The sequence below is a fragment of the Schistocerca serialis genome, chromosome 2 (assembly GCF_023864345.2).
Source record: "Schistocerca serialis cubense isolate TAMUIC-IGC-003099 chromosome 2, iqSchSeri2.2, whole genome shotgun sequence".
Taxonomy (NCBI): Eukaryota; Metazoa; Arthropoda; class Insecta; order Orthoptera; family Acrididae; genus Schistocerca; species Schistocerca serialis.
In genome coordinates this window covers 873,951,370-873,967,764 of record NC_064639.1, presented here as the reverse complement: position 1 = coordinate 873,967,764, position 16,395 = coordinate 873,951,370, and the positions used below count along the sequence as shown (strand labels likewise).

Genomic DNA, 16,395 nt, shown 5'->3' with positions numbered 1-16,395 from the left:
ATTCCGCAACAATAAACATTATGCGCAATACATCCATCATTCTCATACCACATTACGTGACACATTATAAGAGGTGGACCGGTTCAAGTAAGGTACAGCTCAATAAGGGGCTACACTATCCCCCTTTAGCAGTGCCATCAATGAAATGTGGGGCAATGATGTGTTGTCATACAATACCACACCATACATTAACACTCCACTGACGTAGTACGTCAATCACATCACGATTACCGGCAGCGTGAGGTGCACGCTTGAGTCTCAGGACGTGCGCTAGCTGTGCGCTTCATTTATTTCAAGCGCCAACTTCGCTTCGCAATTTCTCTGGATGGAACTGACGAACTGCGATGTAACAAACGCAGTTATTTGCGTGATTTTTCATGCTATTGACTGCATACGAAATAATGGGGGGTGTCCATTTAAAAATACACAAGTTTGTGTTGAAAATCGTATTTGTTTACGTTTTTAAATTTCAGATAGTATTTGGTTTCCTAAGCCAACACCGTACGTTCATGCTGGTGAAAACCATGTTTCAATATCTGTTGTTGTTCCAGAGATATTTGAGATGGCAGAGTTAGGTGAGACACCCTGTATATATAAAAATGATCCACGAAGATATGCAAATATTTTAATATGTTCCACAAGTAAAACTAAAGAAAAAAGTTGATATAAACATGGATCCGCAAATGTTTAGTTACAGAGTTACAGCTAATGAAAGATTTTGCCTTAAATTTAGCTACTTCGCTAATATGAAGCCATCGAAAAACTGTACGAGGTGAAATTAAAACAAGATTTCCATTTATTTTGTTGTTATTGATCTTGTGAATGCGATTAAACATGTCCCAGACGTGTATTTGCAGTAGTTTTCAAAACATCAAGACAAGCAAATAAGTAATTTCGTAAAATTTTTAATTTATTAATTACTTGGCCTAATTTGTTTTTTTAAATTCCCGACAATTAAACAAATTTTTCAACAGTAGTTGTAGAGAATTCAATTTTGGATAAACTGATGGTAATAACGTTAGCTGAAACTGTATGAATGTGTCAGATAATCTGCTTTTATTAATAGTACAGCACACGTGAATTCATGTTAAATCGGAAAAAACAAAGTTGTGTTAAGGAAGTTGTACAGTGTACATATAATTTCACAATCATTCACAATAAATGTTCAAAAATATCTCCACCGAGTTCAGTGCATTCAGCTGCACGTGTATGAACAGACTTCAGTTTCATACGGTTGTTCTTAATTTCGTCTGTTGCATTCACAATGCGAGCAAGTAATGCCTGACGTGTATTGACTTTGTCCTCAAATTGTCGTTCATCCATCCCCATAAAAAAATATCCATTGGTGTTACATCGAGTGATCTGGGTGGCCACAGACGTGTAGCACCACGACCAATCCATTTTTGGGGAAAATGTAGTTGGTGTAAAGTGGTGGCGCGCCGTCATGTTGCAATTACATTTGCAATCGCGTAGCAACTGGAACGCACTCGAGCAAGCAGAGCATTTCTTCTTGAAGGAATTGTAAATACGTCTCGCCAGTTAGACGTCCTGGGAAAATGAAAGGTCCAATAAAGTGTGTGTTGATTGTAGCACACCCCATATTTAGACTAAATCGCTGCTGGAAATTACGTTGCACTGTTGCATGTGGTTTTGCTTCAGACCATACGTGTTCGTTATGTAAATTTTTTATACAATCTCGAGTAAACTGTATCTCATCAGTAAATAAAAATGTTTCTGTGTAACTGCGGATTAATCTTCAACCAGTTGCACAACTCCAAGCGAAGGGCAGGATCTCCCAGATGCGATTGATGCACTTTTTGCTTATGATAAAGATACCTGTTATTGTACTTCAGTGTACGCCATACCTTAGACTGTGAAATGCCTAATCGTTGAGAGACGCGTCGTGTATTGGTACCCGGGCTGCGTTGAACGGCATCCATAATATACTCATCATAGTCTTCACGTAACGAGCGCTCGTAATGATTATGAACGCTAGGTAGAGAATCTGTTTCCCGTAATATTTGAAATCCTCCACTAATGACTCGTGCATTCGGAATCCTCCGAGATGGATACGTACACGACATTCGTTAACTGCATCCGTAGAATTACCATCACATTTGCCATAAATAAACATCATATCGGCGTATTCCTCTCTCGTAAATTTAAAAGGCATCCCTATTTCATAAATAATCTGCAAACTACGACAGTTACTATGTGGTTTCACATAAATACACTGTTGTTATTATGTTCTTTCACTGAACAATGCAGAAAACTAACTCGTTTCAAGGTTAGGAAACTCACTAACGTTGTCAACAATGAGAAACGTTTCTGCATTCTCAATGGAAAGTAAACAAATTTACTTGTATAATAATCTTTGATTCTCTGGATGTTCTAGAAAACTACTGCAGATACACGTCTGGGACATGCTTTATTAGTTTCACGAGTGGAAATCGTGCTTTACTTAACCTCGTACAGTTTTTCGATGGCTTCATATTAGCGAAGTTGCTAAATTCCAGGCAAAATCTTTTAGTAGCCGTAACTCTGGTGTCATCTAAGAAAAAAATTGCTTTTTATATATTATACGATGGACGAGAGTTTACATATATGAGAAACACAGGTAGATCTAAGATTGAGCCTTGCGGAACCCCATAGATGACTTCTCTTGAGTCAAAATAACATCCGCAGACTATTTTGGTTGAATTACTAAGTACGACTGTCTGCATTCTTTTGGCTAGCTGCGACATTATCCATTGATTCGTCATACCATAAAACTCATAAAAATTCAATTTATGAAAGCGAATGATGTGATTGACACAGTCAAATGCCTTAGGTAGGTCGCTGAAAACACCTACCGGCGTTGTTTTACTATTTAAAGCTTGTAAAATTTGAGGAGTGAACACGTAAATATCATTTTCAGTAGAGTAGCTCTCTGAAATACAAACTGTGATTTACTGAGGATATTAGTTTTGCTCGGTGAGATACTGTTCTAGAATATATCACCTCAAAATTTTTGGAAAATGATATCAGTAGTGAAACAGGTTGTTAGTTACTGACATCTCTCCTATCATCTTTCTTAAATTGGAATTTGAACACGATATATTTCAGTCTCTCTGGAAAAATACCTTGAGTTAATGATGCATTACATATTTCAGATAAGACCAGGCTTATTTCCCGGGTACAAATTTTTAGTAATCTATTGGGAACACCATCAAAACCAGATGAGCTTTTATTCGTTAGTGGAAGGTCTGTTAGAAAAGTATCCGACCTTTTTATTTTGACCTGACCAGATGGATTTGAATCTAGCATGCTTGCAAGTGCCGACCTTCAGCCTTCATGCGAAATCGTCCAGTCTGTCGATAGCGTCAGTTGCTGGTAAGCAGCATTGAGTGAGTCAGTGTGTAGTGCTCGCGTCAATTTTCATTGCAATGGAAACGAGAAACTATTGGAGCAGCGCTACTGCATCATATTTTGTCAGAAACTGGGCGACAGCCAGATGGAGACTGTTCGGAAGATTCAGACAGCCTTCGGTGCTCACACAGGCTTCGGTGCTCACATGACATGCTGGACTCCATAAACAGTGACTCCACAAACAGTGACCCCGACTTCGTTAGCACCATAGTCACTCGTATCGAGTGTTGGGTGTACGGGTACGACGCGGAAACCAAATCCCAGTCATCACAGTGAAAGCATTCCTCATGAAACCAAAGAAGGCCTGTCAAGTGCGCAGCAACCTCAAAGTGATGCTGACTGCTTTCTTTGGCTCCTGCGGTGTGGCTATCCCGTTCTTCCTCAAGAGCCGAGACGAAAGAAAGTAGCGATGTTGGGCTGTGGGATCTGTAGCGATGTAAATGTTGTAACTCATCCCGAACGTGCTCCATTGGGTTGAGATCGGAACTCTGTGCGCGCGAATCCATTTCAGGACTGTTTCCGTCCACAGACCATAGCCTCACAGATGCTGCTTTCTGACTTGGTGCGTTTTCAAGCTGATACCAAAAATCATCGTTTCCGAATTTTTTGTCTATTATGCGCACAACAAAATGCTATAAAATGTGTTCTGGTCCTGCCGCGTTAGGCGCAGGAAGGAGACCACATCCTAACCACGAAAAACACCCCCATGCCTTACTTAACCTACCTTCTTAGTACTTGACATCGGAACTAGACTTGGTAAAAGGTATCGTTTTCCAGGAATTCACCAAATTCAGAATCTTCCATCGTGTTGCCACAAGGTATAGCGTGATTCATCCTTCAAATCGGTTGTTTTCAGTCATCCACTGACCAGTGGCGTCGCTCTCTACAACTGCAAAAGTGTCACTCAGCATTGAACACAGAAATGTGTGGCTAATGAAGAGCTGCCCGACGATTGTACCCTGTTTTTTTGTAACTTCACTGGGCTTGCTGGACTGCCAGTAGCACTTGGGAACTCAGGAGTACTTCCCCTCTCAGATTTCATCTGATTTGTACAACCATTCTCCGCAATGCTCAACGGTCCCTGTCCTCCAGACATGAGGTCTGGCTGATGTTTATTTAGCTGTGGTGGTTCCTTTCCATTTCCTCTTCACAATCACATCACTAGCAGTCGGCTTGGACACCTTTAGGAGGACAGATACGTCTCTGATGGATTTGTTACTCTGCTGAATCCCATATTTAGTTCGCACCAAAAGTTACTGAGCTCCCATGACCTATCCAGTCTGCTGTTACTGCTTCTCTGTTGACTAGAGAAACTCCCCGACTCCTTTCACATTGGGGGTCTACCTCTCGTGACATCATCTGACCAGTTCTGCATTGCATAATGGTGTCCAGATACCACAGATAGTGCGCATGTACGAGCAGGTGACTTCCATATCAAAAGAGAGAGGAGGTACCTGTTGCCCGGAATGTAATTGTAGAGTTAGTTGCTGTACTGCCATCTGTCTACAAGTGTTACAGTCCGGAACAGTCGCTGCCACACCTGTCATCAGCATGTTGTTGGCTACAACGGAAAGGCAGCCACAGTTTTGCGCATATCCAGGTACCCACGGAAAAATTACAAATGAATTAAAAACAGTCTTGACCGCAATAAAAATATTTACAAATGATAGAGCACAGCAATTAGTAGTCCTACATTTGCAGATTTTATTTACCAAATCTAGATTTCGGCTAGCACCTAGCCATTATCAATACACTATATCGTAGTATCATTGCATGTCGGCTCCCGTCTGTCACAATTCTGTAGTCATGAAAGAACTGTGACAGACGACCGAACAACAGCGAACTGACATGCATTGATACTACGAAACGGTGCATTGATAATGGCTGGTACTAGCCAATATCTACACTATTGGCCATTAAAATTGCTACACCAAGAACAAATGCAGATGACAAACGGGTATTCATTGGACAGATATATTATACTAGAACTGACATGTGATTACATTTTCACGCAATTTGGGTGCATAGATCCTGAGAAATCAGTACCCAGAACAACAACCTCTGGCCGTAATAACGGCCTTGATACGCATGGGCATTGAGTCAAACAGAGCTTGGATGGCGTGTAGAGGTACAGCCGCCCATGGAGCTTCAACACGATACCACAGTTCATCAAGAGTAATGACTGGCGTATTGTGACGAGCCAGTTGCTCAGCCACCATAAACCAGACGTTTTCAGTTGGTGAGAGATCTGGAGAATGTGCTGGCCAGGGCAGCAGTCGAACATTTTCTGTATCCAGAAAGGCCCGTAGAGGACCTACAACATGCGGTAGTGCGTTATCCTGCTGAAATGTAGTGTTTCGCAGGGATCGAATGAAGGGTAGAGCCACGGGTCGTAACACATCTGAAATGAAACGTCCACTGTCAAAGTGCCGTCAATGCGAACAAGACGTGACCGATACGTGTGGCCCATACCATCACGCCGGGTGATACGCCAGTATGGCGATGGCGAATACACGTTTCCAATGTGCGTTCACCGCGATGTCGCCAAACACGGATGCGACCATCATGATGCTGTAAACGGATCCTGGATTCATCCGAAAAAATGACGTTTTGCCATTCGTGCACCCAGGTTCGTCGTTGAGTACATCATCGGGGCGCTCCTGTCTGTGATGCAGCGTCAAGGGTAACCGCAGCCATGGTCTCCGAGCTGATAGTCCATTCTGCTGCAATCTGCTGCGAACTATTCGTGCAGATGGTTGTTGTCTTGCAAACGTCCCCGACTCAGAGATCGAGACGTGGCTGCACGATCCGTTACAGCCATGCGGATAAGATGCCTGTCATCTTGACTGCTAGTGATACGATGCCTTTGGGATCCAGCACGGCGTTGCGTATTACCCTCCTGAACCCACCGATTCCATATTCTGTTAACAGTCATTGGATCTCGACCAACGCGTGCAGCAATGTCGCGATACGATAAACCGCAATTGGGACAGGCTACAATCCGACCTTTATCAAAGTCGGGAACGTGATGGTACGCATTTCTCCACCTTACACGAGGCATCACAACAATGTTTCACCAGGCAACGCCGGTCAACTGCTGTTTGTGTGTGAGAAATCGGTTGGAAACTTTCCTCATGTCAACACGTTGTAGGTGTTGCCACCGGCGCCAACCTTGTGTGAATGCTCTAGAAAGCTAATCATTTGCATATCACAGTATCTTCTTCCTGTCGGTTAAATTTCGCGTTTGTAGCACATCATCTTGGTGGTGTAGCAATTTTAATGGCCAGTAGTGTAGATTTGCGAAATAAAATCCGCAAATAAAGGACGACTGATTCCTGTGCTCTATCATTTGTAAGTCGTATCGTAGTCGCTGAGGGCACCCACGTTCCTAATGAAGAGCAATGTAATAAAATCTTTGTTTGCAACGGTTACTTGTTTCTGCCAGAATGTTACCATCTTCAGACTATTCATACCATGCTAGTAGGCTGTGGCGGTGAATGGAGCAGCTGTGAGACTCCATGAACGTCATCTGTTGAGTTGACGTTTGTGGAGGTACGAGTTCCGTTTACCGCCACCGCCTACCAACATGATATAAATAGCCTGAAGATGGTCACATTCTGACCGAAACCGGTAATCATGGAAAACAATTATAATTTTATTACGGTCAAGACTGTTTTTAATCCATTTTTAGACTATTTTAGCCAGACCGTTGCTATTCTCCACGACAAATGTTCTAAAAAATTACCCACGGTACTGCCGGGGGGGGGGGGGGGGGTGGTGGGGGGGGGGAGGGAGGGGGAGGGGGGCATGTCAGAGATGGAGCGTCCCGTCCGCTGGGCAGTCACAATACGGCAGCTCTCAAATGTATTGTCTTGTCCTTCCAGTGCTCCAGTGTCGCTATCAGTGTCATGTAAAGACGTGCCAACATGCCAGTTCTGTTTCTATGCCGGCCGGAGTGGCCGAGCGGTTAAAGGCGCTACAGTCTGGAACCGCACGACCGCTACGGTCGCAGGTTCGAATCCTGCCTCGGGCATGGATGTGTGTGATGTCCTTAGGTTAGTTAGGTTTAAGTAGTTCTAAGTTCTAGGGGACTTATGACCACAGCAGTTGAGTCCCATAGTGCTCAGAGCCATTTGAACCATCTGTTTCTATGATAGATAAATATTTGTATCTGTGATATCACCACGGAGACATTGTGGATCTGGTTCTGGTAACGACGGTGCTGTGTTAATCAAAGGGGAGAGGGGGAAATTCGAATATGTCCCTGTTGCTGATGTTGCCTCTAGCATGCACTGCTTTGTCGTTTTTGCTGCTGATAAACGGCAGTAATTAATACTCAATGTCGATAACGGGGATGGAAATTGTTTGTAAATGAGGGGCGGGCTTGCGTACTGCTCAGCGTCTTACATCCTTAAACCTACGGTTAGAGCTGATTACTTTGCGACAGCTCCTTCATTACGTCAACCACTTACTTACTGGCACTTCACTTCATAGCTGGACCGCGACGTGTTTTGTAACTATTGACCCCTAGCTGTCACTTCCAGTACTCGATGATGACTTTCACACTTTTCCCACACATCCTTCGTTTGACATTACCTCTATAGCTTGTGGGCTTCAGTGCCTGTAAGTTGTTGTTTTTCAATTGTGAATCTACATACGATTCCAACTCCTAACATCCTTGGTCGACCGGTAGAGGCAGGGTGGCACGGGGAACAGATCCTTCACGGCGCTGCCAGAGTGCCTCGTCACGCAAACAAGTTTGGCCTCCACCGGGCGTCGCCATGTGGGTCCAACACGCCTCGTGAAGTCACGTATTTTCAAGTCTTTCGACTTGGGACCCATTAGCGATATCGCTGGCGCAATGGCTAAACGGGATTCGATATTAGAGACGATCAGACTTAATCGCACGGATGGTGGCTTCGCACAGTCAGGTACTCGACCGTCTGCGTGAATAAAATCTTGGATTTAGATTATGTTCTGTTCGCTGCAAGTTATTATTACGAGTCAGATTTCGTTTTAAATAAGAAAACGTTTGTTTGGAATTTTTAATCACTAACAGTTAAGGATCGAGTCATCTTCTTCAGCCGTAAAAAAGTGGAATGTGAGCGCCAATGAAATGGTCGGTGAACGCTGTATCAGTCACCGGATGGATTATTAGCTGATGAGTAACTTCTGATAGTGACCGCATAAGAGAAATGGTGACCCCACATTATGAAGTATTTTCTCTATGTGGCTGTACTCAGTTCAAAAGGCAGAATGTGTTTAACATTGCTGTCATTACAGGTCTTGTGGGGAAATCAAAGTATTCGCCGACAGCGAGAATAAATGAAGGGCTGAGAACCAGAGTGGGCGAAATCCAGTTTTCATGTTTTTGAAGCTCACGGCATCTATGCATTGTTTGCTGAGTTAAGGGGGTTTTCTGCTCTAGAAGCTTCAAAAAATGAATTTTTTATTCCATTTTTCGATACTTTATGATACGGAGAACATCTGGACGAAACCGTTTTACCTGCAAACTGTTGGATATAGTCTAAATACATGATCATCGGACCGGCAGTCCCGCGTCGTCGAGCGCCTACGGACGGCGCTCGGAGGCAATCAGACCTGTATACGAAGACCTATCGAATGACAGTTTACTGGAAAAATGTGTTGGCGCGAACTCTCAAATCTCTGACGAGTCGATAAATTCGCTGACTTGGACGCTTTCCCCAAAACACATATATTCCGGTAAAGAGTTACTTGAAATTGCAAACAGTTTGGCTGCAGCTATCTTCAGCGACAGTTTCATGGGAGTCGCACAGACAATGAATGTCATGGGCATTCATCTTGGCAACACGGCGTTGGAATTTTGCAGAAGGCGCAACGCGGACCGCCTTGTACTCTCAGAGCGCCTGGCGTCTGCGGCCAGTAAAGAAGCCAGATCTGCGGCCCGGGAGGAAGCGGTGCACGCGAACGAGATGTACGAAATCGAGGAAGGCCCACTGTATGCTCCAGGCATCGCAGACTGATGCTATCTCTTTCCAAAACTTCAATTGCGATTTCCTAAAAGTCACATTTTTTTGCTGGGTGTTTAGACTGTCGAAAAACTTTTTAGACAACATAGTCGCGTGGAGATAGCAGCGATTGGTTTACTTATAATCAATCAATCAAAATGACAGACACAATCGCGTTGTTTATTTTGTCGCCAACCGGTTTCAACCCGCGATGGCGTCATATTCAGGGTAATTTACACCATTTGGTCGCTCGCTGGAGTTGTCACCCTGCCTGTGCACGGTTGGTAACTATGCCATCCCAACGCGGGTTGAAACCGGTTGGCGACAAAATAAATAAAGCGATTGTGACTGTCATTTTGATTGACTGTCGAAAAACTACTCTGCCGTTCTTCATACCGCTTGGCTACTTCTGTAGAGAATTGAAATGCTTATGGTCGGGTCCCTAAACTTTAAACAATTTTCAAAATATCTATTTTTATCTACATTTGAAGGCCCAAACAAAGTCGATTTTTCTTGCTTTCATCAAATAACAGCCATTTTGCGAAAAAAGACTTTCACTTTTCGGAGGTTCTGACTATAACTACACTCGTATGTTTTAATAGTTTTTTAGTCTGGTCTGTTTCAGAACACCCAGTTACCAGAATCAGGTCCACCCGCCCACCGGTGCACGACATGCATTATGATCTTCGGCGCCATTTTGTTTAGTAACCCCTCAATATTTTTGGACACAAAATTTGTAAATGCAGATAATAGACAGATGAATAAGAATATATAAGCATTGTTTGACTTATCTTTTGATTTCACCTCACAAAATGTTGAAAACGAGGTAAAAATCGAACCTCTAGAGCAGAAAACTGCTTTAAGCCCTTCGTGAAACGGTTGGGGTGGTTCAAACCCCTCATAATGCGAGATAATGACAGAGTAAAGAAAAGCCTCTCTATGAAATTTCAGTTCCCTTAAGAGCCGTAGTGGGCAATATCCAAGCAGCCAATCAAAACAAACGACTCGTATCATGTGGTGTAAACATTCAAGACGGCCGACATAAGGCAAGAAAGTAGTGAAATAGTTAGAAAAGCAAGGGAACGTATGTGAAATTGTGATCAGTAAATGAAAAATACTTGAAAAAGAAACAAGGGTAAAGAGTACGTTAATTCAAATGGAAAATGTGTATCTGCGAAAACATACACACACAAAGATTGTAAATGCTGCTTGCACTATTTCGAACGTTTGGGCAATACAAATAACCGGGCACATGTGCATGACACGTTCTGGTTCATTGGTGATTCCGAATAGCAAAAGGTATATCGTTCAGGGATGGTTGATGTAATGAATATCAAGGGACGTCGTGAGGATACTAACTCAGAAGACAGTCGTGAACATTCACATGTTTATTACATCAGATTGCGTGTATGTACCATCTCATTGAATTTAACAAGCCAGGCACTGGTTCATAGACATAATTCATTCGTGATTATATTAAACAGCGTTAACAGTATATTATTTAGTTACAGTGGCGTTTTGTTTTTTCTACGGTGACAGTAAAGTCAGACTAAGCAAAATCACATTTCTCAATTTGCATGGCATTAGTTATGGGAGGTTATCACGAATTAAAAGTCTTCCTACGGAGACAAGTCATTACAGTAGTGTAGATAACGTTAAATGTCAGTATTTATCGCAAAAACTATAACAGAGCAAATCTATGAACTTCATTATAATTTGTACAAGGAAATAAATAATTGTTAAAGAATGCTGTTACAGAAGTTCGTTCGGTAATAAGTTCAATTAATTAAAAAAAAGCAAAATATGATACACGCTCTGTTGGCTCTCGAATGAGAGTGAGTGTAAGTCAGGAGGGAGAAACTTCTCAAAAGTTTAAATGGGAGTTGTATAAGGGAGTGCGGAGAAAGCACAAAATGAGATGACAGCAGACATTACGAACTCTAAAAACAGTGATGTTGTGCACAATATAACTTTTGCCATAGAGCAAACAATACGTCTGCCCCTTCTAACTACAAATGTTTAGTTTTATATAAAAACATTTGGATATACAATGTAGAATGCATGATTGTGAACATGATTCAGGACAAATGTGTTTGTGCGGAGAACACACTTCTCAAAGGGGTGCTAATGACTATTATCTTACCTCAAATCAGTAAATACAAAAGCTGACCATTTACTAACATATTCTCACACGTGTGGAGGATGAAACAGGAACCAGCACATATCTCCGCTGTGGACCTATCTTGTCCACCACACTCAATTGAAGATTATAGATAAAAAATTTCTAGAAGCAGGTCATTATTTCCTCCCAAATGTCAGGAACTTCAGTAGTATTGCATCTTGTAAACGCAAAGCCAAATCTTTGTTTTCAGTAGGTGATTATGTGGCTCTCATAAAACATAGCAGGAGAAAGAACTCTTTCACAGTGAAATAAATAAATCAGTTAGACTCTTTGGATATCAAAGATAATACAAAACGTAAATTTTCAAGGCGCTAGGAAACTACAGATGGACAAAAGGGCAATGGTTAAAAATTACGAGTTGGTGGATGAAGTTTAAAACTTATGGAACTGTGAAAATTAAATTCAGCTGTTCATTAAAGGAAATAAACCCGGAAAATTATTGACAATTCGCCAGTGGAAAGGGGCAAAAACACTATGAATGTTACACCTGGCGTTCCTTCCACATGGTATCTGTCACGATCTTATAAAAATAGCTAAAACTAAATATGAAGACCTGGTGTGTTTGTTACTTTATATTCCACCAGTTTCATATCAATTTTTAGAGAATTTAAATGTGGAAAACTAAGCTTCAGGAGGGTGTTTGGAGATGGCCCACAGAAGCTTTTACTAGTTTGACTACAAAAACTTTAGAGCTGTAATGGGCCATCTCCAAGAGTCTGAAGTATGTACTACTATTTTTAGGATAAGATATTTGTTTTTCGGTTTCATATTTCAAGTAAGATTTCATCAATGTCTGCTTTCTATAATAATTTATAGTTTCAAGTAATATGCATTCAATAAATTGTGTGATGTACTAAACTTTAGGTCCGTTTTTCTCAGTTTCAAGGAAGTGGCATTTTACCTACGCTGGCTCTTAGCCCCACAAATAAAACGCTTCGCATCAGATGTTACAAACCACGCTTTCCACAACACGAAATGGTAAATGATGCATCAATTTGACATATAATTAACTGTACCGACATTAAGAAAAAAATTATTCTAACAAACATTTTCTTGCTGGCAAACTGAGCAGCTTCGTGATAGTCATTTAATGACGCAGTTGCCACCTATTAGTTAGATACTAACATCTCTTGCGCCACTCCTATGAAACTGCTAATTGTATTCCAGATGCTACTTTACAAGAATCTGAACACAGTAGTACTTTTATCACTACTTCGAGCAACACTTTGCCACTTGACGCTCCAAAAAGTGATTTTCCATGTCCCTCATCACCCCTCCCCGACCTCAAAGAGGCTCAGATTATTTCGTATTTTGTTTTGACTGAGAATATAAGTTTCTGTCTGGTTCAAGATTATGAAATATCATACTGTGATTGATGTCCTGAAATTGTTAGTTCACCTGTGAAAGGCAATCGTTACGTTTCAGGTGCACGAGATGATGGTGATGCCAGTCAAACAGAAGCACCTGAGCGAACTGTAGCAGACACGCTGCCTACTTGTGGTAGCCTCTTCAGTATACGACAAAGTCGACGTAAATTGCAAACATAATCAAAACTCACAAGTCATTTGCCATATGTTCTTAACCCTTCGGCACTGAAGGAAAAATTTTGAACAATGTTTTTCGAAGCAGTGTGAAGTCCTGAATACAACAAAGAAATTATATATACTTACCTGTATTTATTTAAAATGGCATGCTGCTTGTAAGGTATCAAATCAATTCATTACCTAAAATTTTACTTTATTTTGGTGTACATCAATACAAACACATACACCGAGGGGCCAAAACATTATGACCAGATGTTTAAAGTATGTTGTTCCACTTTTCAAACACAGTACAACAGAGATTCTGCTTGGCATGGATTCTTCAAGTCTTTGACAGGATTCCCAAAGTACATGCAACCAGATTACCCACAGGTCAAGTAGCTCCTGGCAATTACAGGATGATGTTCTACGACCTTGCAGCTTGCTCTCGATATGTGCGCCAGTGGGTACAGATCAGGCACATTTGATGGCCGAGACGTCAACGTGAGTTCACTGCAGTGCCTCTCAAACCACTGTAGCACGATGCTGAACCTGCAACACGGACACTTATCCTGCTGGAAGATGTCATCCCCGTAGGGAGAGACTTCAAACATGAAGCACATAGGTGGTCCACAATAATGTTAACGTAGTTCGCTACTGTCATGATGCCTAACCCTTGTGTACCCCATAGCCTAACTCTGACCTCACCAGCTTGAATCTGTGGCGTGGTGCATGCTCCATGCTATTCTCCTGGAAGACGGCGTGTAAGGATCCAACCATCAACCTAGTGTAACAAGAAATGCGATTCATTCGACAGTTGACATGTTTCTATTGGTCCACTGTGGAAATTCAGTGATGCTGTGTCCACTGCAATCGTAACTGACGATGTCGTTGGGTCAACATACAGGTGACAAGCTTCTATTGGTCCACTGTGAAAATGCAGTGATGCTGTGCTCACTGCAATCATCGCTGACGATGTCGTTGGGTCAGCATAAAGGTGACACATTTCTATTGGTCCATTGTGAAAATTCAGTGATGCTGCGCCCATTGCAATCATAACTGATGATAGCGTTGGGTCAACGTAGGAACACGTAGGGGTCGTGAGATGTGGAGCTCCATGCTCAAGAATGGCCATTGAACCGTGTGCTTTGAGACACTTGTGCCTGCACCAGCATTGTACTCTGTCGTCAGATCTGCCACAGATCTCAGTGGGGAGTCCTCCGACCTCTACCTTGATAAGATTTGGACGTCCAGTACCGTACCGCCTACTCGTTATTTCACCATTTTTAACCACTTTCCGTAAGTGCTCACGACAGTAGTACGCCAACAGGCGATCAGCTCCGCTGTTTCAGAGATTCTCGTTTCCAGCCGAAACGCCACAACAATGTGCCCTTTGTCAAAACCGCTCGTATCAGTGGATTTCCGCATTTGCTGCCCGTATCTTCGCTGTACTGACTGCTCATTCGTCTATCTTCGGCTTACGTTCTTTCCTTACTGCGTCACGTGCCCGCAACACCGCTAGCGAGCATTCAACCTTGCAGTGGGCAGTGGTCATAATGTTTTGGCTCATCAGTGAATATATAGTTTTTTTGTATCTGCCAAAAAATCTCACGTCCAGCGTCTAAGTTAACACGAAACGAACGTCCTACTACAGAAAACTAGTGGTTGTGTAAGGTATTTGGATTTTTTACTCTAGCAAGAGGCGTGATCAGTGGGCGACATAACTAATATCGTAACACAAACTGAAACAAGGAAATAACATTTATTCACAAAAGTACCATGAAACATTCATCTTTGAGTGATGAAAGTTGCATGGCTTTGTAGTCAAAATCCTACACGCAAATCTAACAAAAGGCCTTGAAAGAGAGCTGTAGACTCTATAGAAGTTCAGTCTTGACTGCTGTATCTAAAAGTTCTGAGTTCTGGCTCTGAATATTCAAAACTACTTAGATAGACACTGTGTTCACAGCCCGAGGATCACTGATTTATAGCAGCTGGATATGACGGGAGCATTTGCTGATCTGCGTCGCGTGGAACTGAAGACATCTGGTTGCTGGTGAACTATGGGAACTGGAATCGTTGCCAACTGTGCCAACTGGCTGAGTGTGGCAATGCTTCTCCAGTTATCCATGACAGGAAAAACGACGTCAGTGTGCGCTCTATTTTGCGGAAGAGCAAAATCGTTCCAGGTACCAGTAGCCTCTGTGGGAGCTGACATAACTATAGGCGGATGGAGCGCGCTATTTGAATTTGCGTGGCGACAGATTGAAAGTGAGTAGCGTCAGGAGTGGAAATTGCTTGGATAGTGGCGCTGTGTACCACACGACTGCGTACGCAGCAGTTTTTTAAAAGTGAAGACTACAAGAAATTGATCGAAAATTGCAATTAGCTACATGGCAAGTAGCGGTGCGTATCTTAAAGCTGAATGGCAATTAGTGATGTTGAAAAACAATAGCGATCCAGGAGTTGTGAGGTTACACGTCACAAGAACATGACATGTGAACCAGAAAAACCATTTTATTTTTTAAAGAGTGCTCCAGATAGTTACTATATTTCTGTAACACGCGAAGTGTGAAATGAATGCAAGTGAACAATACACTTTTAGAATTATACATTGAGTAATTTATTTTGAGATATCAAGCCGTTGAGTTTCACCACACTCCAATGGTTCTGTTTCAACATACATTAAATGAAGCACAGAATGAATTAAAACAAAGAGAAAAACAATTCATATAACGAGCGTTACATAATAATGAATTCACGACGAATATATATTAGGTTATTGTAGCAGAGAAGACAATGAATCATTATAAAAAAACACTTCGAAACAAAATCGGCAACGATAAAAATGTATAAATGAATTTTAAAGAACATTGAACAGTTACCTTCAACAACAAGTAGTAAGTTTAACTCTGAAAATCAAAGCCAACACAAATAATACTCATAAATTACCAACCTGGATAAGACCTGATAAACAGTCATAACTTTACATGGACAAACATTTAACCTCAAGCAATGTACATAGCTTGATATTAAGTTTAGATTACAGAGGCTAGTTCCATAAAAGCGTGTTTAAATACAATGTGACGACAACGTCCACATTGTTTCAAATAAGACAAGAAAGCTGAACTTGCCTTTATGCTGACTGCACAATAGGTTACGAAAACAATTCATACAATGCTCATAAATTATTAGCAGTGGTCAAATCCAGTAGACAGAAATAACAATGACATAAAATATTGATTTGAAGGCGTGGTGTCTGTTGCTTCGGACATGTCGAAGAGAGAATACACCA

The 16,395-nt window shown here is 41.8% G+C and overlaps 1 protein-coding gene across 1 annotated transcript in view; it reads left to right on the top strand.

Moving 5' to 3' along the window:
• Nucleotides 1–9,413, top strand: part of LOC126456487 (farnesol dehydrogenase-like) — a 64,838-nt gene extending 55,425 nt beyond the window's left edge. The window contains exon 7 of the mRNA XM_050092238.1: nt 9,172–9,413. Within this exon, the coding sequence (XP_049948195.1) occupies nt 9,172–9,413 (242 nt within the window). The remainder of the gene's footprint in view (nt 1–9,171) is intronic.
• The last annotated feature ends 6,982 nt before the right edge of the window (nt 9,414–16,395 follow it).